This window comes from Lingula anatina, chromosome 5 (genome assembly GCF_051362555.1).
Source record: "Lingula anatina isolate TDL-2025a chromosome 5, LinAna3.0, whole genome shotgun sequence".
NCBI lineage: Eukaryota > Metazoa > Brachiopoda > Lingulata > Lingulida > Lingulidae > Lingula > Lingula anatina.
In genome coordinates, this window is record NC_141771.1 from 9,993,974 (window position 1) to 10,017,485 (window position 23,512).

Consider the following 23,512-nt stretch of genomic DNA (forward strand, 5'->3'; position numbering starts at 1 on the left):
AGCCAACCCCATACTGAAAATGTATTACCCACTTCCTTAGTGGAGGTAATAAAGCCATTAGCATTTATGTCATTCAGATGGTTTTTCATGACTAGATTTCTTTTTAAAATGTCAACATCCATTAAAACAGCTGAACACATGCAGTGGCACTTGATAATTGAGTTTGAACATGCTTAAATAACTATCAGTCTGCTTAATTGCCATCACATTGGAGACTAAAGGCGGGGGAAAAAAAGTGCCCCTTCTTATTTGTAGGCCTAACCTTCTTTCATGCAAACAAGCTATCAGTCACTCTTAGTGAAATACAGGAAAGAGATGCACTTACATGCTCAAATATCCACAAACATTCTCCAATATCCACTGACATTATAATTGTACAAGCATCGGTAGATTAGCACGTGCACCCATCTTGCACAGAAACACACCTGAAGGCACATGTATGTCATCTACAATGCCACTATCCAGCAACAATATCTCTTTCTCACACACACATACACACAAACACATGTACTAGTACATACCTTCCACATCATCACTCTGTTGTCTTACTCTATATGTTCCATCCATTATTTTAGGAGTTTCCTTTGTATAAGATTCCACACTCCTTTGATATTGTAGTGGCAGTCACTGTGCCGTATACAATCTAGTATGAGACTGCTCTTTTATTTCTACAGCAGCTGTGCTACATGTAGTCTTCTTTATCTCTCTTCTCTTCTCACTTTACACTGTATACAGATATACTAACAGGCTAGTCCACGTGCTGAATTCCAATATTCTGAATACCACTGGGTTTGCATTCAGCAGTGTAATCTTCTCTTCTATAGATTCTTCTTGTGAATATTTCAATATTATTGAAATGATTTGTCTCACAAGTATAATCCAAAATACTAGTACATGTACTAGTGGAGGAGTTAAAGCAAATAAAACATTAACAAAATGAAATGGTCAATGTCGCTTTCAGTTATAAAGATGAGCTCAAATGAAATCCGATCTCTTCCAGTCACTTGGCACATGGGGCGACTTCATTCAATAGCAGAGTCAGTATGGATGTGTGACCCTATTTAGGCAACAATACAAAATACAAAACTCCCTGGGTTATCCACCTACTAGTTAGTATAAAATGGTCTCCTTCTTTATATACATGTGGTTTGCCAATCCCCACATAGAAATCTTCTGTACAAAATGGATATATCCACGTAGTAGTACTTAGTAGTAAGCTGACTTCATTTTATAAATGGCCATGCCGTTAATCTACATGTATATGATGTCATCACCATTGCTGACTTCATCTCGAACTTTTATCTAGGATTCTTTTTTTTTCCTGCTGACTCAACATGGCAGCTAATTTCATTATCCCCTGGATGCTACATTCAAGTGACAGTGTTTAATACTGTAACAGTAATTCACAGAATAGGGATAAATGTCCCGTCTGACTGAAATATGTTTATTTGGACCAGTGGGTGAATTATTGACACAAAAATATCACGATTTTATAATTTCTTTATGTCAGCATTAGAAATGATATGTGCTGACCACTAGTTTTGTAAGCTATGTTAACAGTTGTGCTGTCTGTCACACTAAAAGGAACTAACCAGGAAACTGCTTGTGAAGGTTTTGTAGTGCTTAATTATAAATTGTATTGTACACATATACTACCCTCACTACTAGTTCCTCTAAGGTCTTTTAAAGTATTAAATTATTTCAAGCAAAACAGTTGATATTAATTAATTTTTAAATATGGATTATGGGTAATTCTGTTCAAAAGGATATATATCTTTATTTAATGTAGAAAAGGCAAACATTCAGAATTTTTTCTTGACCAAAAAAAAAAAGGGGGGGGGGGATATACATTTACATATTCAGCATTTGGCTAAATTTTACTATGCAAAGTTTTTTCTCTTCCACACTATGATATATACATATTTAGCATTATTGAACATTAGGTTAAATTTTAACAATGTAAAGCCTTTTCTCTCCCAAATAAGGATACATATATATGCGGTAGTACATATTCAGTATTTTGCAAAATCTGGCTATGCCAAGCCCTTTTTTTTGCCCAAATTAGGATGTTACCAGTATTTAGCAAATAAATGACTGTGCACTGCTACCCTAGTCTTGCTAATAACAGAAACCTCCCCCATAACATTCATGTCCAATCACCAGACCCATCTGTCTCACCAGATATTGTAAATAACAGAGCTTAACATGTGCCATCTCTAGGGCTACCATCATTAAACAACACAGACCAATATTTACACACCTCATATTCAAATAATGGAAAATCAAATTTCCTTTTAACTGCCTTCATTTTGATATTATTATTTGAAGTGTCATTGAAATAACACATTTCAAAGCTTGAGCCAAAATCAATTATTTATTCGCTCACTGAGTGATTTTATCTTAAATTATTCAAATTTTTTGAAAACTAAAATTATAGTCATGTGTATGACAAATGTTTTAGGAAAGTCAAAATAAAGGATGTATTTGGACAGAAAAAAATTGAAACTAAGTTGCAAGCCAGAAGTGCGAATTCAAGTTTCAGCTGTTGGGCAGGAAAGGAAAGCTTTAGTTGAGTACTAAAATAAAGAAAGAAACATCTTTGGTAATGGGTTTTAAAGGCACCCGGCTTCAACTGAATGACTTAAATGCTTAATCCACGATCACAGGTTTTTTTTTCTCTCATGTAATGAGCAAACTTTACACCAGGTGGACTGAATTTATTTATAAACCTGATCTCATGCAGTTTAGACTAAATAATGGGCTTAAGCACCCTTCTGTCCTTGTAAACAGGACATTTGGTGACGAAATATCTTTATGGTTCTCCTCACTGAGAAAAAAAATTACATTTTGTCAGCTGAGGATATTAGCTATATGAAGCTAGTATCCAATATGGCTTTTGTTATAACCTAGTATAAAGAAATATGAATATATACATATCCCCCGTATAAAATAACTATATGTATTATATGGGAATATTTTTTTTTTCACTGTGCTTTACAATAAAATTTAACCTATTATTGGCTGTCAGAGCTGGTTAATCAGAGCATGAATTTGAAAGGCTGTATTGATGTCTACATCCTGGGTCATACCATTGAACATACTCTTACAGGTATGCATGAACTATTACGGATCAATGAACACATTTGTATCATGACCCGCATTCTCTGCATTCTTTGATGTGCTGACCCCCCCTCTCTCTCTCTTTCTCCCTATCTTTCTCTCTCTCTCTCTCTTACACACACACACACACACACACACACACACACACACACTGTAACACATAAACACATCAGTGACGGCTTTAGTGCCCAAAACACATCCAAAACTATCTTTTAAAAATACTAGTACAAATATGCATCATTATTATATATATCTACCACTTGTCCACTGATGTCCTTATCACAATGTCTTATCAGGCCGCGAAGGCTATTTATAGCCTTCAGGCCACACACTAACTTATGAATTACTCTTATCAACTAGTGGTCATAGCAACAAACTTACTTCACGTTATTTAATCAGATGCTAAGAAATATACCATCCTCAAGTCATTAATAGTTTACATAATTTTGTACCTCCCAAAACCTTAATAGTGACCCCAAGATTAAAACTGGCCCCTTTGCCATTGTTTTATACACTAATCAATCTATACATCATAAAGCACACAGTGAGGGTAATTTTATCTCAACACATGCTGTGTCTCTCTGCGGTGATGTCACAGTTATATACCAGTATACATATACTACAAATATGTTCAGTTCACTGTGACATTGCCTTATTAGGAAGTTATCAGATCAATGGAGATTACCTGCAGTGTTTACACTGCTAAATACTTAGGCTTTACTTGTTCTCATAGGCATCTACCATGCTGGCTGGTACTGTTTCAACTTAAACTGGAGGTTTATTTTGATATGATAGTCTCAGCAATCAACATCCATTACTGATTTTTTATTAATCAACATCCATTACTGGATGTTGATTAATAAAAAAATTCTTAATAAATGAGTTTATACTTGAGATTATATACTGGAGGGCTGTTCATACCTTTTTACAGACGTAAGATTCAGATTTTGGCCTATTCCATAATATACTTTTAGCCAACCTGGATCGCACAATATATGGAGTTTTCCCTAGTGTAAATGCTCCTTGTTCCATTATCACTGTTTACACTTTGTGAGGTGTGCTGCAGTTTCAAATATACACTTTTCTTTAGTCTAATTGAACAGATGGCAGGGGAATCTATCAAGGTTTTCTTTTTCTCACAGAATAAGATCCTACAGACTGACCAAAAAATGTCCATCTCAGACATGACACATGATAATAATATCCATAATGATATATTATATATCAAAATGCAAACATCTGATACTTAAGTTAAACGTATATCTATTTATAATATCAACAGTTAAGGATAAAGAAAAAAGAAAAGAAAACTAACAGCCAAAACTGCACAGAATAGTTGTTATGTTGCCAGGCCTGAAAACCCTGTTTAATAAAAGCTAAGAATAATGCTTTCCCAATTTCTCATTATTAATAAAAGCGAAAAAAAAAATGTTTTCCCAATTTTTCAATTTTTTTTTAAATCTCTTGTGCCAGGTATCATTAATAATACTGTAAAACATTTACATGCAGGTATACTTCTGTATTGTTTCTTCTTCCCTGATACATTTAACAACTGATAATAGATATTGAGTTGTAAATAATTTAAGTATGGCATATAGGAAGCATATACCAATCTATATTCTGATATATAAAAACAACTCCTCAAACAACGGTGACCTTTAAATCAACTGTATTGCACCTAATGCAGCAATATTGCTTTTCACTTATCGTGACAGACAAGAGCTAGGTGACAGCAATACGTACAGCCAGGTGTGTCTCCATTAATATATACAATGATACGGATATGGTTATGATATGGTTTAAGAGTGCTGCACTTTCTTAACACCTTCCTGATCTCCAGAAATATTAAGAATTTTTTCTTTCAAACTTGGTATAAACTTTAAAAACAACACGTTTCATTTTTCAAAATAGGTACAGGTATACCTTTGTAGTAATTTTTCCCCTTTCCTGAACCATGAAACACAGACAAGAGCTTTCGGGTTAATGAATAAATTAACTTAAAGTCTGGTGTAAGGTATTTACAAAATGAAATTACTTAATGGTCGATAAAATATAAAGCCAATGAAATCCCTCACACAAAGTGACCCAGCAATTCACCTGCACAAGAGCATTTTCAATAGCTTTTGAGTGGAATGAAATGAAAACAAAACCTTTTGAAAACTGGTGACTTCTGTTTATTGGCCTGCAAGTGTTATCAATTTACAATGTTGTCAATCAATCTAAGGAAAGTGGACAATGCCGTATCCATGGACCAATGTTCCATTTAACAATAACCTAGAGGAATTTTAACAATAGTAATATAGTCAGCCAGTATTGACTCTGTCATGGCTGGCCCACAACAGTAAATGTCCATTCAAGTGACCTTCTGAAATGGGGGACACAACAGAAAATGTCCATTCAAGTGACCTCCTGAAATTGGTAACTTTATGAGAACAACATATAAATGAGAGAGGACTGTTTATATTATATGTTTTTAAAATTAAAGTCTTGAACATATAAATGTATTTTTTTATCAGGCATTTCTGGCTGAATTATATTTGTTTCCTGTTTATCTGTGAAAACCATTAACATGTAATTACAAAAATATTTCAGATCTTTTAAATGTACAATGTACAATGAAAGGACCTTCTGAAATGGGGGACACAACAGAAAATGTCCATTCAAGTGACCTCCTGAAATTGGTAACTTTATGAGAACAACATATAAATGAGAGAGGACTGTTTATATTATATGTTTTTAAAATTAAAGTCTTGAACATATAAATGTATTTTTTTATCAGGCATTTCTGGCTGAATTATATTTGTTTCCTGTTTATCTGTGAAAACCATTAACATGTAATTACAAAAATATTTCAGATCTTTTAAATGTACAATGTACAATGAAAGGATCTTAAGTATTTTTGTAATTATGTGTTTATGATTTTAAAATTACTGATGATTACAGCTTGATGGTGCAATCCCCCTAAAGTCGTTGCATCTACATTTATTCACCACAAATTATCTTGTGTGCACAAAACCATTCAACAGGTACTATATTTTTAGAACACATTTCTGGTGATGGTGCAATCATTGTCACCTTCAAAGCAAGGACACTGAAAGAAATGTTGTATATAATGATGCCAGCTTATATGAAGCATCAGACTTAATTAATGATGACAAAATGGGGAAGGGGAGGGGGGTAATATGGGAAATCACTATGCACTTTTAACTTCATAAACACACTATGTTATTTTCACATTATAGGAGTCATGCAGCGATTGATAGGAAATCTCCATATAAGGGCATTTTGCATCAGGTCACCATGACCTTTCACTTTTAACCTACCGTAGTAGGCTTGCACTAGAATAACAATAGCAACATGCCCATTTATAGTCTTACTCTTGTATAATATCACTTGTATCACATGCATAGCAATTCTCCATAAATGCATCATTTAAAAAAATCAATATACAGTAACCTGTTGGGGCCAGAACTGTCGATTTATTGGTGAAAAATACTCAAACATTTTTGTATCTTATTTCTTTCTTCTTTTAACAGTAACTTAGTCAATATGTTAAAAATCTGCACCAGTGTCGATGTATAGATAATGTGCATTTTTCAGAGTATCTTGTGAAAAAGGGGGTCAAAATGTTATTGTATTTACCAGCTGAGAAGAGATTTTATCTGATAACAGTATTGATTTATTTCTTCAACGACTTGTATGTCTGCATAAACAAACAGTCTGTCAATTATCTACTATGATTCATGACTCACATTTGTAAAATGTATACCATATTTTGAAAATATTGGCAGGCTAAATGTTTGTGATCCCCCCCCCCCCCCCGTAACTCTACCCCTTTCTTCCCCCTTCTTCAATATCAATCTCTTGCCAGTAATATCCCCAGCTAACAAATCTCCTGAACATGTCATGCACTTCTTGATTAGAAGTAATCAGTTTCTTCAGTAAAACAGTTAGAAGCTGCATTTATAGCCTATTCTGTTAACAGGTTAGTAACTTAGTACTAGTGTGTGTGTGTGTGTGTGTGTGTGTGTGTGTGTGTGTGTCTTTATATATATATATATATATATATATATATATATATATATATCAGAGCTGACTGTAACACAAAAAAATTCTTAGTCAACTGCTGGGCAACAGCAGGTATAAATCTGGCTAAAAAATATTTAAAGAACAAACTGTTTTCATACAGTTTGCTAAATGTTATGTAATGATTTTGTTAAAATAATCTTACACTGTCTAAGCCTAGCAGTATACAACAAAGTTCACTTCAACTTTAGCCATGCCTTATCAGTTACAGATAGCCCAATTCTTTTCTTTCTCACAGATAAAGTATGGCATTTATTACATCAGCTGTCAATGATATTTCCCTGTAAGGTGTTTTTTTCTGGACATTTTATATATATATATATACAAAATATTAGAATTACTATGTTCAATTTCTGCAGTTAGGACAACCTTATACAAAGCTTTTGGCAAACCAGCATTTTTCTACATTAAAATGAACTTATGCTGCATCTTAATAACTTTTAGAATATATCTCATATTTATCTCTCATGTCAGAGCCACTGATGATAAGAGCTGATAAGAATCCTGATGTTCTAATACATTCAGGTACGTTTACATCAACTTTTGCCTATCTCATGTAAGGTCTTTCCGCATTCCTGCATGTCCAACAGTACTAAAGTGGTAAACTACATTTCTTAATATTAAGATTTTTGTACAACAGGTACTAGAAAGGAACAAAACTGACCAAATAACACACTCCCCCATGAAAAATAACCAAAGGTTTCTACATGTATGTTAAGTAATGCAATACATTTATTTCAATCAACATCGGTTGTCCTAATGATCCTACTACTTTAAAGTTTTTTTTTCCTCAATTTCCAACGCTTTAAGGCAGTCCTTGTATTTATGAAACCTAAAATCACCAAGCTAAAACCACACAATTAGCTGAGGTTACCAATTTACCAACCACAGTCTAAAAATTACCCATATCACTTCACTTACTAGTGGGTTAGGGGAAGGACTCCATACTGTGCATAACAAAAACTCCCCAACAACATAAAGTACAATGTACTAGTACATACTAATAACTGTAAAAGGATCAAAATCCCTCTGACCAAATTGCTAAAATCATTATCATTATCATCAAATCATTTCTTTTCAGTAAATTAAAAAATTTACTACATGTAGCTGCATAACTACTGGTACGGCCAACTAAAGATTCGCTTATGTGTGAATTTGTCCAAAGACAGGTGCCCCTCTGTTACATGTACTTCAGAGAATTATAAGGTCAGAGCACCCTTGACAGTGACAAGGTGAAACTGGACCAAGATTAAAAGAGCCATACAAAAAGAATTGCAGATTTCCACATTTTCACAATGTTCACACTTGCTTTTTGGTGGTTTGTTTACATTATTAAGCAAATCTCAGAGGCATTGTTAAAATTCTGTTTTGATGAAGCTAATGAAGTAATTACCCCACCTAAAATGAGCATTAATTTCTCAGTGAACGTGCAGGAAAGGCATGTTTATGTGCACTAGGCTTATAAAAAAACAAAGAAATATGTGGAATTACAAATTAACATGGCCAAAAGGCACTTATGAGTTTGGAAAGAGAAGGGCAGGTATACAGATGCATGTACCATGTACAGTAAGACTTAGGGAATCAGTTCCAAGTATTTTTCAAGCCAAGTGCTGTATGATGGTAATTTAAAGACCAAGGTGAAAAACTGACTCGATCCAATCAGTGGGGATGTGCTGTCACCCACATCAACACTACATTGCACTCTCTGCACTTCACATTAACCCAGAATGTCACACCTGACTGCCACTATATAGAACAATGTCACCTGGAAAAGACTAGTGTGAAACTGTGACTTTTAAGATTGATTTCTACAAAGATGAGTCAGCAAAAACTGGTGCCAAAAGGTTGAATTTTTTGCCTTCTCAATGGCAACTTGACTTTTAAGCTAATAATATATTCAGTATCTCCAGAGTGTATAAAATGCTAAGAAGCTTAGACACACATCCTTTTACTTCTGACCTAATGGAATGTTTAGTTTTTTATTTGAATGTCAAGGTGACTTCTGAAAAAATAGTGCATGTGTACTTTACCATCGCTTCCTTATTTAAAGCATATATATATTCTCTTTTTTTCCACAGGGGTAAATATTTCAAGAGTACAGTAAATACACATTTAAATGGTGTTATTATAATGAAAAGAATTTATTAAAATTAAATAAACATGACTTAAATATTTTATGAGAATGTAGGTAAAAATGAGCATTGTTTTTTTCCAGTGTTTTTATTGCACAATGACCGGTGTTAAGTATTTGTAAATAGATACCATTCAGTGACCTCTTGACCACTGGTCACACTACCAACTTAGTTGCTAAGTAAACACATGTATGAGGGCAGTATATAGGACCCCTCTCTGCTCCTTTCAGCTAAAACTAAGGTATAAAGACAGGTGTATAAAAACGCACTATTGTGTATACCATTCAATCAGCCAAATACAGGCTCAGTTAAAACTTGGATTTTAATTTTTAAATTGCAGACAAACAACACAATGTGGGGAAAAAAATACAAACTGCTGGAGAGCTAACTGTTTCTCCTCCCTCTCTTCAACACCCCTTTCTCTCCTTTATAAATTAACTACTGCAATACAGAAGCTGTATCCAAGCAGCCAATAACATTCAAAAATCAATGACTAGAACAGAGTTAGCAATTTGGTTATTGAATAAATCCCCTAAAATCATATTACTGATTGAAAAACAGTAAATCATGTTAGTCAATTATCTGTGGGCAGTAACTATGTACCCTTGTCTGTGTTTGGCTTTAAAACAAACACATTGGGTCACAGATACCATACTTCAGCTATTTCACAATCACAAGTACTGATATTTTAACGAAGTTACTCTGTTGGACTACCCTATAACTCCAGAAATATATTACACACATGGGTGTGACCCCCCCCCCCCCTTTGGAATTTTGGAACTGCATTTTTATTGAGGATACCAAGCCAATCATTATCTCCCCCTTCAACGACTTTGACCCCCACCTGGAAAATTTTCTTCAGACGCCCATGATTACACATACTGTATATGTATTCAAAGGATTAATGACAGAAATACATGTACAAAAATGCAATGATCTTAACGACAGCAAACATTTTTGTTAGTAAAACTGCTCAATAAGCAGATGAGGAGTTTCTCATGAAGTAATCATAGCAGCAAGCTACAGATTACATCTTTGTAGATAAATAAATTAACTGATTATATATATTTTTTTTTAAATCAAAGGAATAACCGCCACTTTTCTTTTCTTCCAAAAATTTTACTCTAAGTGAGTCGAGTAACCTAAAGGTTGAAAAGCAATCTAAATGGTTGAAAATACTACATTTTGAGTTTTTCATCAATGAACTTGGTATTATAAAGTGACTCATCTATTAGTTACAAATAATTAACCAATATATAATAAGTAAACATTACTCGTCACTAGATTTACATTTTTTTTCTCCCTTGTCAATTTTTTTCTTCTTGTTAAAGTTATAATTATTACTATAATATTTTAAACTGATAACAATTGGCAAAATATTCCAGTTTTCCTATAATTTACATGGAACACCTCTAGTGAAATGTAATTTATTTTCTAAATAGAAAAAGAAATGCTTGATAAATTGTTACACTGATTTCTGATTTCTGTACTCAAGATATTCTGCAGGCAGACAGTTTCTCACAAATTTGTTATATTGCTCTGACCTTTAAATTCTACTTCCAAATATAAACAAAATTCCTAGAGGGCTGAAATACCTGGCTAGCCAACTTACCTGCTATTCACGTTAAGATAGAAGATGTATTAAGCAGCTTTTCAAAAATATATTACAAAAGATGGTGCTATTATCTTCAGTGACAAAAAGAAGAAACTTGAAGCCTGGTCAGACACTGTAATGAACAGGGATGAGAAAACGGACACTTTACCTTCCAATGCTTACCAATATGTCCAAATTTCTTTCTAATAACAAAATTTCAAACTTTCTTTGGGGGTGGGCTCTTTGCCACAAATCTTTACTTTTTTTTCCTTTTTTCTTATTTTTTAAGTTATAAGCTATTCTGCCGATTTCAACAGTGAAATAACAAAGGAAATGCTGGCATCTGTTCAGCACACCACTGGTTCTTTTCACTGGTTCTTTCTTGGCTGATGCTCTTCAACAGATTCAGCAGTGACACTGTGCACTGCCACAAAAGGGTTGTTAATCCAAAACTTTGTTAAGCCATGCATAATATACACCTGCTCTGGCTTTTTTTTTTTTTTTTAGAAGACAGATTTTTTTATCATGAATAACTACAGCTAAGTGCTTATAGTCTCACATATGGATTTAGAGCAGTTACACAGTTTACACAGAGCTGTAATACATAGAATTTAATTTCTCTTGTGTGAGCCTGTACACATATAAAACACAAGATAACAACATTGCCTCACACATACATAAAATATCCACAAACACAAATATTCTGTTCCTTGATCCCTTTTAAACCACACATATTAAAACAATTCTCATTACACCAATACAATTCAAAATAATAAACAAAGAATTTTTAGACTTAAAAATCATAGATATGAGCAGTTATATATTCCCAAACACTCATCAGGCACTTACTTCCTTCTTTATCAGCAGGAGTATAGCTAACCAAGTCTGCCATGGTGTAGTAGATATCCTAAGGCAGACACCGAGTAGTCTTGTCTTAACAGCTGACTGAAGAGATGCCAAAGAGAAGGCAAGTTCCAAGTCCCCTTCCTTTAATGTTATGTTCTTTTTACTAAAACAAACAAACAAAAAAAAACTGTATGTCAAGACGTAAAATCAGGCTACTATCCACTTTACCTTTTTAAAACCCCTTATTAAAGAGTTCATTTCTGATAGATAATTAAATAAAACAAAATAAATTAATCAATAATATATAAAATATAAAAAGCTCAAACCTGTACCTGTAGCAAAAGGCAGTTAGAATATTTATGAAATACAACTGGTAATATATGAATGACTTTGAAATATTTCTCACTCTTTTAACTTAATTACTAGTAATATAACTGCACAATCAAAAGAACTGCTGACAATAATATTTCAGGGGCAGATTGAGGTCGGGATTCTGGAAGAGGGTCAGATTTTTAATGTTACATTGATGGGTATCTAATTTTTTCTGTCGGAAGACTGTCAAAAATTGATGATGGATCAACAAAGATAATTTGGAAGACTGTCTGAAAATAGCTCTGGATCCGCCCCTGTACTTGTGAAACCATTCTTATTTAATTAAATTCATAAAATTATATGGTCTAAAGAGTTTAATGTAATAGTGCAAGGATTTTGCTTTTTTCCTTTTTTTCTCTCTCTCTCTCTTAATTGTGCCAGACACTGGTAGTCGCAAGTTATATAATGGTGGCTAGACTGGCTTTTACTCAGTAGATTCAAAGATACACGAATTTCAGGCAAGGAGAGTGCATCACCTGTGTACAATTTTAAGATAAATTTGTGAAAGGGTGAAATAACATAATTTCATCAACAAATGAAGGCATTCTTTTGGATCGAGTACCACGTTGAATTCTGAGCGTCTATTAATAGATCTGATCATATATGTTTCAGCGTTTGACTCCTGATGCACTGAGGCTACAGCAAAGCTAAACCAGACAAGGCGAAAATTTTGTAGGAAATGCCACTCCTTGGAACTGACAACGTCCAAAACAGGTGAACAACGGGATATCTTAATGTTTTAAAAGATAACTGCTGCCATGTCGTTTACCGTGTCGATCAGACGACATAATAATGACCTGAGACGTTGGCAACGTGATAGATCTACTGAATTATCGTCCTGAAGGCTTTTCGGCACTTTTTTGCCTGTGGACTGGGGTACTACACATAGTATAAATTTCTTTTTCGCAAAATTTCAATGTCAATTTACGGTCTCAGAGGTTTACAGGTAACCAAGCAGAAACCGAGAAAGTGACGTAACCTCTGAAGGCACTTGACCGATTCTTTGCTGGAACAGCGTCTGCCGTCAACCAGTCATCGTCAACAAGGGTTGACACCGGTAGAAACATTACCTACCTTAATTTCAGTTGTTCCTAATTTAGATGATGTGCATAGTTTACAGTGTATGCTGCACGTTGTCCATGGAATTTCAACTTCGAATACCGCTTAGTCACGAAGATTGACGTGACCTGTGACTGACCTTTTACGCCAGATGTCGCCACAAATCTGTAGGTGGATGATATCAAAATACGAAAGCTGGTTAAATACGGAGAAAAACACAGGATTGTGCGTCAGGCTTTTTTAGACATTAAAAGGGAGTTTAGTAAATATTTCACACAGAAACAAATTTTTTTATTTTCAGATTAATTCGATTCGCATCCCATCTTGACAAGGTCGAGGCCATATAATATTGGTACAGTCGCACTTTAGCATAGTGGTTTACATAACTTTTCCTCAAGGGAATCCATTCAAAATGAACCTGTTGGCCAAGGCAGCCTTAGTTGATTTTTGCATCCAGTGGCTGTGTTGGGCGGTGGCGGCAACTTTGAAGACAGAGAAGTTTTATGATTTAGCTGGTAAGTTTTCGATTCGTGAACTCAATTCATTTTTCCCGCGGGGAGACTCTGTAAGTTACTTAAAGCTGCAAGGCGAGGCAGTCGGTTGTCACCTTTGTCATAATACATACTGAAGTCAAGGTAGAGTCACCCAAATAGTTCATTCAGAACACTTTACCTAAAACTTTTTTCTGCAGATGTGTTTCAACATACTGGTACAATGATTGAAATGCCAGCACACATTGAAGGGTCATTTTTGGGTTCTGTTGCAGCCCCCCCCCCCCCCCCCCCCCCCCCCCCCCCCACTCTCCCAGGAACTCTTTAATTTCCAACCCTGGCAGGGCTTTGATGATCATGATATTTGAATGCACGGACATGAAGATTCTTATATATTTAAAAAACATGGAGAATTATTTGATGAATTATCAAACTAATATATTTGAATGCTAATTTAATTTTAAACTGTCCAATTTATTGTACAATACATGCATTTAAAATTTAGGATCCAGTACTTTCTTTTTGGTTGTGGTCCAGACATTAGTTTGGGGAGAACGCTACTTCACAAGGCAAAAGGTGCAGACAGGACTGGTGGCAATATGGGCTGTCAGGTACAGTATGTGCACAGTAATAACCACTGTAGGTAGTCCACTAAAAAATATCTACAAAATTTGTTTAAAAAAGCAGAGTTTTGTAAAATATAAGTATCAACAAGTTTATTGAATTGGTCGGTAAAAGCCTAATGAATACATGTAGAATGCTGCTCCTTTCATTGTCTAACTTCTGGTTAGATAATCAAGTTTCCCATAAAAATATTTACTATATGAAGGTACTTTTTCAGCCAAAGTATTTATGGTAAATATTATGTTTAAGAGATTTACTTAAATTGATTACTTTATATCTTGATTTACTTATAAGCTACAGATGTATACAGCAGTAAACCAATATGTTTGATGATGACATAAGTATATATGATCATTTGTTGCAGGTTAGGCAGCTATCTGGTCCCCAGGATCCTTCAAGACGGCCATGACAAGAGGTTTGATGGGGTCAGGGACAATCCACCCAAATTCCTCATCTACTGGACAATACAGGGTATTATTTTTATTTTCATTTCCAAAAAAAGGAAATTCATTCATGATTTTACTGTTTGAATGAAATAGGCTTGATATGGCACTATTTAGCACACAATTTAACTTGTTGATTTATTTTATAGAAGTGTCAGTTATTTTCATATAAAGAATAAGTACATTTGTACATTTTGCTTGTACCTTGTTTTATGTGCACACAATGAATTGTTTTCACAATACAAAGTTTGTATAAGAAGTGTCATATCAGATAAAAACAGTAGCTTCATCACTCATTAATTACACATTACCCATGATTGCCTTACTTTCAGGAGTCTGGGTCTTTGTTACCCTGTTACCAACTCTTCTCCTCAACCTGAAGAAAAATGACCTATCACTGTGTGCCAGAGACATGTTGGGCTGGGGATTATGGGTAGTGGGGTTTCTGTTTGAAGCCATTGCCGATTACCAGAAATCTCAGTTCAGGAGTGATCCTGCTAATAAAGTGAGTGAGGGGTGCTTCTGAATGTTTTTGCCAAATAAGAAAAATGTGAAAATATTTTTTTATCCAAAACAGATTAGTGAACCTATCAAAATAAATTTGACAAAAAAAGTTTAAGTGAAATGGTTTGCATAATCTAAAGAATTTAATAATTGGGTAAAATATACCATGCTAGAAGGAGCCCAGTCATTGCTTTCCAAATAGTAGAACCAGTTTTAAGATTGGTCACCAGGAGCAAAAGCTCTCTGTCAATTCGTGAGGTACAGCCTCAATTTCATATAGAAAGTGAAAAGTTTGAAATTACACTCATATTGTGTATCTAATACAAGACATCTTACTCCAGGGCATGTTTATACAGGAAGGACTATGGTCAATCAGTCGACACCCAAATTATTTTGGCGAGATCTTAATGTGGACAGGACTGTTTATCTCGGCCAGCTCGGTGCTGGACGGAGTGGAGCTCCTCAGTGTTATTTCTCCCATGTTTGTAGCATTTCTGCTGATCAAAGTCAGTGGTATTCCTTTGCTGGAAAAGGCAGGACTGAAAAAATGGGGCTCCAACCCAGCATATCAGGCCTACCTGAGGGATACGGCAGTGTTGGTGCCATATGTGTGGTAGGCTTGATGTCAGGGGTGACGCCATGTTTTCAGATTGCGATCAATGCACAATGATGGATCCAGAGATATTTTCTGACAATTCTTCCAAATTATCTTTGTTGCTCCTTAATTAGATGCATGTCAATGTAAGCTTGAAAAATTCTGAACATGTTTCAGAATACCCAGAAGATGGCTTCCATCTGCCCCTGAATACAGACAGGCCAAAATCATTTTCATAAGAATACTAAAACTAGAGTTACAGTTATTTAAGTTGTACATCAAAATTTTACAGTTTTGAGTTAATGAGTATTTGTAAAAAAAAAATATAGAAAGTAAAAACTTGTTGAAATATGTAGCAACTCAAAACAGAACTATGGGATACTAGTACTAATTGTAGATGCAAATAAATACACAGGTCTTTTTTTTATTTTTTGTTGGAAAACAAATCAGGAAAATATGCAATCTTATAAATATATAAATAAATTTATATCTCTTTACTTTTGCATAAGTACAAAGTATTGTTTGTTAAAAAACCAAAAAGCTGTGAACTGAAATACTTAAATTTATTTTTGAAAAATAAATGGTTTCTTAACAGTTTGGAATCCATGTTATTTATTGGGAACTGACAGAACAAGGATTTTTTGTGCATTTTTCACTTCTTATACATCATTAGTGAAATAATATTTGATGTTACTGCAGTTGAACTCATTATTTGAATACACAAATGTGTGACTTACAATCATCAAGTAACTGGAATGTTTTAGTAGCAGCACTATCTCATTCAGCAATAAAACCTAAGGTTAAAATTTGGTGTGGACCTTGTATAACATTTCAATGTCGCTGCTTCTTACAATTTTGAAATGTATGTCTATCCACTTGACAGCTTTACTGCAATGTTTTACATTAATGGATAGATCATTTGTCAACCTGATAGAATGAGGAGTTTGATCCGTCTGTTAGAAAGCTCAGTTTCTCAGCATAAAATTGTGAAGATCAAGCAGAGAAGAATAATCCATGTTCTTTGATATGTAATTGAATTTCTTTACTGATGTGAGGTTTAACTGCTGCGCTCAACTTCAGTCACCGGCTTATGACACTAACTATAAGTCTCTATAAGAATCCAAAACGATTTTTATAAAAGATACCAACCCTTGGTCTTCAATATATGCATAAATCTTTTTAACAAAAAATTGCCAACACTGCATTTTTCTTGGGAACTAATAAGTATATTTTAAGAAGGGTGATAAAAACTGGCAGGATGTCTGATGGACAGTACAGTAACACAAGCACCGATCAGCATTTATCTACTCATCTGAATCACAAGTAAGGTAACAATTATCTTTTACTATGCTGTCACATAGTTTGTGATAAAAAGTGACAACACATGCCAAGCCACTCCTGGCTTGTGTTAGGTGTGACAATCCCAATGTCTGTGTCAGTTTGGGAGTGTCTTGGGTGAGACAACACACTGTCTCCCTCTATAAGCCACAGGCGATAATAGGGTGGACCTCAATCCCAGCATGCTCTTCAGCTGGTGACTCCATTTCCTCAACCTGCTCTAATATGTCCGTGTGGTCAATAGTGGACAGGTCAGTCTCAGGCAGGTGGACGTTATGACCAATTAAAACCTGCAGTTTGTTAGAAGTTACTGGCGTGTTAGATGTGCTAGGTGAGATTTCTGGTTGTTCTGATTGTGTTTGGAGTTCGAGTGAATTTGTTAGATGTGCCTCTGTATGAGACAGCACTGGTTCAGTTTGTAACATTTGTCCTGATTGTATCACATCATCCAGTTGTCCATCATGTTCCAAGGATTGTTCCTGGTCCTCAATTACATTGATGAGAACCGTTTCTGATTGTGTTGGATGTTCCACTGATTGTGTTGGTTGTGCCATGGCTGTCTCATTATCAGTCTGCTTTGCATTTAATTCTCTCAGGGCAGCATCCCCCAAGACATCTAGATTGTAGGACATATCATCAGGATGTACCTCTTCCTGGGCATCTCTAAAATATAAGTTATGGTTTATATATTGTATTTTGCATGAAAAAGATGGAAGTCGACACTAGTATAGTGTCATGCTCTTAATCTGCTTCCTGAATTGAATTGAGCCAATACGTTTTCTTTTTATGTGCAGAAACAATGACAGGTTTGTCTTACAGAAAAAAAAAATGAATTTTAGACTTTTGCAAGTTGAAACCACAAGGGAGATTGAGATGTATTTTAGTTAAACTTGTCATGAATTTTTTAAACAGAAGATTCATTTTAAAATGTGTCGGTTCTTTACTTTTCATTTACATTGATGTAAGTAATGCAATACAAATACATCAGAAACATTTACAAAATCGTTCCCTTCATCAAAAATTTCTTGTGAAAGAAACCAGAGAACAAGGCTAAGAAATATGGAGACATAAAATGAAAGAAACCAATTCAAGTGACATTAACAAACAATTAAAAACCTCCAATATGAGTGGTAAATAAGAAGAACTCTACCCTTGCCCCTCCTCATCTGTACCATCTTCAGGAATGACCTCCACTGTGACCTCCTCCTCATCCTCGTCTCTCCGTTCTGGTGCCTTCTCCAGAAAATGTTCTGTCAGCTCAATAGACTCGTACCTCACCGTCTGCAGCCGGAAGAAAGAGTCCTCGTGGAGTTTATACCTGAACAGACACATAGATAAACTGTTACTTACACTGTTACTTAATTCAAACAATATTGATAAAATGCATTTCTTAAAATAAATATATATTTTTTGTTGCTGTTGGCAATACATGAATTTTTTTTTTTAAGTTTTGAAAATCAACTGTTACAGTATTTAAAATATTCTTTGTTGGATCAAGCACATAAAACAATGACATAACCATTATATAGTAAATACAATAATGTTATATGTTAGTTTCCAAGGAAAAGCTTTACATACATGTACATAATACACTTCAAACACTGAAGACTGCAAGACATGTAGTATCGTTTCAAAGTTTTGAACTGTGTTAAAATGAAAAAAAAAGGAGTCAAAAAGTGCTGAAACTTGTGAAAATTATAAAGATCTAGTAGCTGATGGTTTTGACACGTGTGAGATATAACTGGCTACCAACCTGAACCTGGTGTGTCCTGAAGGCCACTTGAATTTGTGGTGATTTTTGAGATGGTGTGTCAGTTTTTCTCCACGGGTGTATGTAGTATTACAGATGTGGCACATATACTTGGGTTTGATGCCCATCTGTGGAAAGATTTGATGAATAAAATATTCATAAACCTTTTTTTAAAAAATTGACATCTCATAAGTGGCAAATGCAATACATATACTGCTTAGCCACAGGGACAATAAATATTAAACAGAACTTAACCAATGTTCACATAGAGATTCAAATTACAACTTTAAAATTTTATACACTATCAGGCAGGTATTTAGAGGGTTTCAAAAGAACTGCCCTTCTGGCAAGAATAAGTCCAATTTTTCATTAAAAAAAAATATCCTTGTCTCTGAAACCGCTTTCTACAGATCTGATCTTACTTATTTCAATCTTTTTTTATGCAAATATCATTATTCTTCACTGCTAACCTATCAAGTTTTGATATGGACTGAATCAGTTTTCAAAAATTTGGTGTAATCTATCACATTCAAAATATTGTCTTCATATTGGGATGATCAAATGTATTTAAATTTCCTAAAAGGACTCTTGAATTAATTTTCAATGAAGAGCAGGGCATATTGTGGGGATGTAAAAAACAATTCACTTTGAGAAAAATGCCTTAAATGATAGAAAAATTCTTGACTTCAGACGTCACACACACATACCGGGTTAGCTGTGTGTTTCCTGAAGTGTCGAACAAACAGGTTGTAAACCTTAGCGCTGTATTTACAGTTTGGGTAATGACAGTAGAACATGGGTTTCTCATTGTGGGTCTCTAAGTGTTTCCTTAAGTCTGCAAGGGTTTTACATCTGAAAGATATGATCATCACTTAAACTTTTCAACCAGCATTAATTGATCTAATTCTTCTCCTTAATCTTTTCTGCACTTTCTTTACTTTTGGACGTCTTGGCCTTCAAACACTTTTAGTCAGAAAAGAAAATTTATTGATAATAGGAAAAAAATCAAAACCAATGCAGAGTGAGAGCAAGCAGGGATGCATGGTAGTTTTAATTCAAGGTTTATTTGTTTAAAATACAAATTAGGTTTTAACTTATCACATGGCTGGCACTTCCACCAATAGGATAATTGCACAAGTTTTGCTTACAAGGCATGTTCATTTCATTGTGTCCTGAGCATAAATACCAGTGCAATCATCCTCTTGAGCCAAGGACCAGCAGTAGAATAAGTCAGTTACAACCACTACACCTCCATAATTACACTCTTGTAGGACCTGTCTTGTAACTAATACTTATCCAACTACAAATATAAAAGTCAACTTACTTCCTATAGTTACATAATGTGTATTTGAAAAGTTTTTACACTAAAAGTCTACTGCCTAAATGATGCTGACTTTTTTAAAATTTTGAAAAGTTTTCCAGCAAAAAGTAATTATCACGAGGCAACAGCATTATTGATGATATGATATCAGAATATTGAAGAAAGCACTAACTTGCGTTCACAACCAGTGCATTTATATGGTTTCTCATTTGTGTGACGATAACGAATATGGTTCCTCAACGCAGAGGGTGCAGGGCACGTCATGTCACAGAGAGGGCACTTGTAGTGGTTGACATGGTTACGCATGTGATCACGTAGAAGCCGCTCCGTGTTGAACCTCTTGTTGCAGTGAGAGCACTGATAGCAATGAGCTGAAGATGAAAGATCAGTTAAGTTTCAAAACAAATACCAATTTATGACACAAAGTGTAGTGTTCTCTTAAACAAAATGTCTGATTCTTTTAATTTTACATATTTACAAGCCTGGAGTATTAAAACAAACTTAATAGTCCTCCCCATCCTTCCTATTGAAAAAATGGCAAAGGTGAGGAGAGCTAAATGATTGTAATTTTCAATAAAAAATTTTTTGTGATCCTAAAAATTATAAAAAAAACACACTGGGTAATACAGAGAAAAACCATTTGCTATGCAAATTAGGAAAGTTAAAAGATAAATTTTCACTTACGATCTGCCTGAGATTGTCTCTTGACATGGTCAAAGAATTTTGTTCGATTTGAGAAAAGTCCGCCGCAGGTAGGGCAGGCCACCACTTTCTGCTGGGTGTGACTGCGCAGGTGCTCCTTTAGCTTATGTTTACTTTTATAGCTGTGTCCACAACCTGTCAATAAATAAAAGCACCCTGTCATCCTTTGACTGCAACTGACTGCCATGGCTGGGGAATTTCCTGGGAAATGCTTAGTCAATCTATTAAAGCAGCCTCTTATAATGTCACTTTCAGATAAGCGACAGAAATAAATGGATCTTTAAATTGTAAAATTACGGTGAAAATGACAAATGATAGAGAGAGAGAAAGAAAGAGGTGGGGGTAGGGAAACTCACCTTCCCACTCACACCTGCAGCCACCAGGCACATTATTGCCCTCAGGATAATCCTCTGCATGGAAGGCAACATGGCGGTAGAAGTACTCTGGGTTATCAGATATTTCCTGTGAATAAGATAAAAGTGGGAGAAATCAATATAGGTGGTTACATGAAGGTGTAAGACATGAAGGTGAAACATTTTTACAGGCAATAAGAACTGCCACTGAATTCACTTGGATAAAAGTTACTAAGGCGATTCTGTTGACTAAAATAATTTGGAAGACCCATGTAACAGAGTCCTGTCATCGACATTTACAGGTAATAATTACATAAGGTAGTAAGCACTCTTCTAGATTCGGACCCCCTTACATCATGCTAACCCTAACCTGTACGAATCTAATGGGTGACAGGCTCTACTGCTGGGAACATCAATTTTGTCCCACAGTCTCACCTCACATTCTTTCCACCCACACTTACATCATGCTAACCCTAACCTGTACAGATCTAATACTAGTAGGTGACAAGCTCTATTGCTTAGACCCTCCAGTTTTGTCCCACAGTCTCACCTCACACTCTTTCCATCCACACTGCAGCCTCTCTGGCAGCTCTGGAATCATGTTTCTGGTGGCAGAATCCAGCATGCATCCCTGCTTGCTCTCGCTCTGCAGCAGCATGGTCATCCCGAAACACTTAATCTTCACGTGGAAGCAGTGAAAGTAGGTATGGCGAAGGTAATCAAAGTGGTCCCTCTCTGCCAAATAGCCACACTCTCGCCACTTGCACTTGCTGGGTTTGTACACATCGAGGACTGGTGCTGGAAATATGATAAAAAGTTTTTTAGAAGTCTTTCTCCACAACATAGCCTCGCTCTAGCCATTTGCACTTGCTGGGTTTGTACACATCGAGGACTGGTGCTGGAAATATGATAAAAAGTTTTTTAGAAGTCTTTCTCCACAACATAGCCTCGCTCTAGCCATTTGCACTTGCCGGGTTTGTACACATCAAGGACTGGTGCTGGAAATATGATAAAGAGGTTTTAGAAGAGAGTCCCTCTCTGAAACAAAGCCTCACTCTTGCCCCTTTCTCCTTGTGGGTGGTAGACTCGCACTTCAAGAAATCGATGTAAAATGGCTAATTTTCACATTTGAATGAACAATGTAGAAAAAGTATGTAAGCTAAATCTCCCATTTCGCACATCATGTGAAGAACAATAATCTTCATAATTACCTCTTCTAAATCTTTACATCCCCTAAAGTGCCAAGCAAAAGGCCATTCTCATCTATCTGAAGGGTTTCCCAGATAATAGTATCCATTAAGTTTCCCATAAGACTCCAGCATAATCAGTTGAAATTGAAAACACCTTTAGGATCTAGAGTACCAGAAACAAAAAAAAATTCTCTATGCCATTGCCTGCCCCCTACCTTGTCCTGCCTGGGATCTCTCCGCTATGAACTCATGGTTCAAATGGTCCAGGACATGCTTGAGAAAGTCATCCATGTTGTCAAACACGTCCTCACAGGTGCCCCACTCACAGGAGAGAGTAAGAGGGTCGTTCTTATGGGGAGGCTGAATCTGGCGTTTTAGTTTCTTCTTTGGGGGCATGGTCTGAAATTGTGGAAATATGTTGGCATTATAAACTTACTAAGTACCTAATGATTATTTATGTCTGCTTTAAATCACAGGAATTAATTTGCAACCTTTTATAACCTGTTTTAGCAATATTCATCATACAAGAGTTTTGGGTACTTACATAGTACAGTATATTCTTAGTCTTTGATTCACCTTGCCTCAGTTTTCGGTCTTACATGCTCACGAAGACTGAGGCAAACTTGAACCGCCATATTCAACTCGCTTAGTCCATAAAATGGACTCCCTTTCAAGTTTTATTGAATCATAGCGGTTCATTAGACTGCCATTTTTCCTCTTACCTTTATCAAAAACAGCGAGCAACGCCTGCTTTATTGTTTTACGCCTTTTCTGCGTAAAAGACAAGTAGCCAATTTTTCTTATGACTGGAGGCTCGAAATTGCGGAAATCGAATGCGGCGGGACATCAGCCCCGCACTTAATGCAGGTGTCGTGATCAGAAGTTTTAAAAATTAAAGCTGACAATTTTGGTGCTGTTTTTACTCATAAGATATTTTCATAAATATATACTTCGAAAAAAATATCGTACCATAATTCTTTTTTTATATTTTC

At 35.3% G+C, this 23,512-nt stretch overlaps 3 protein-coding genes across 7 annotated transcripts in view; 1 reads left to right on the forward strand and 2 right to left on the reverse strand.

Annotated features, from left to right (window-relative positions):
• LOC106150733 (ATP-dependent translocase ABCB1) overlaps positions 1-13,380 on the reverse strand; it is a 37,650-nt gene extending 24,270 nt beyond the window's left edge. For 2 of the 4 annotated variants that reach the window (XM_087013609.1, XM_087013606.1), the window contains exons 1-2: positions 13,225-13,380; positions 11,782-11,941 (exon numbers count right to left, since the gene is read on the reverse strand). In XM_087013609.1, coding sequence (XP_086869735.1) covers positions 11,782-11,824 — 43 coding nt within the window. In that variant the 5' untranslated portion in view covers positions 11,825-11,941; positions 13,225-13,380. Of the gene's footprint in view, positions 1-521; positions 1,226-11,781; positions 11,942-13,224 lie in introns of those variants that run through there. The other 2 variants (XM_087013605.1, XM_087013608.1) reach the window with 2 other exon arrangements.
• LOC106150581 (uncharacterized) lies at positions 12,752-16,460 on the forward strand. The gene is made up of 6 exons (XM_013523464.3): positions 12,752-12,864; positions 13,511-13,724; positions 14,206-14,311; positions 14,689-14,795; positions 15,100-15,272; positions 15,613-16,460. The coding sequence occupies exons 2-6, from the start codon at positions 13,622-13,624 to the stop codon at positions 15,886-15,888; spliced, it is 765 nt and encodes a 254-aa protein (XP_013378918.2). The 5' UTR covers positions 12,752-12,864; positions 13,511-13,621; the 3' UTR covers positions 15,889-16,460.
• LOC106150579 (histone H4 transcription factor) lies at positions 16,416-23,398 on the reverse strand. Of its 2 annotated transcripts, none has more exons than XM_013523463.3 (10): positions 23,243-23,398; positions 22,736-22,919; positions 21,881-22,128; positions 21,334-21,439; positions 20,960-21,112; positions 20,448-20,646; positions 19,662-19,806; positions 18,958-19,082; positions 18,355-18,522; positions 16,416-17,867 (listed from the first exon to the last, which is right to left on the reverse strand). In XM_013523463.3, the coding sequence occupies exons 2-10, from the start codon at positions 22,914-22,916 to the stop codon at positions 17,345-17,347; spliced, it is 1,848 nt and encodes a 615-aa protein (XP_013378917.2). In that variant the 5' UTR covers positions 22,917-22,919; positions 23,243-23,398; the 3' UTR covers positions 16,416-17,344. The 2 variants fall into 2 exon arrangements, with proteins under 2 accessions (XP_013378917.2, XP_086869739.1); XM_087013613.1 differs by lacking the exon at positions 23,243-23,398 and adding an exon at positions 23,065-23,209.
• Positions 23,399-23,512: the final 114 nt, after the last annotated feature.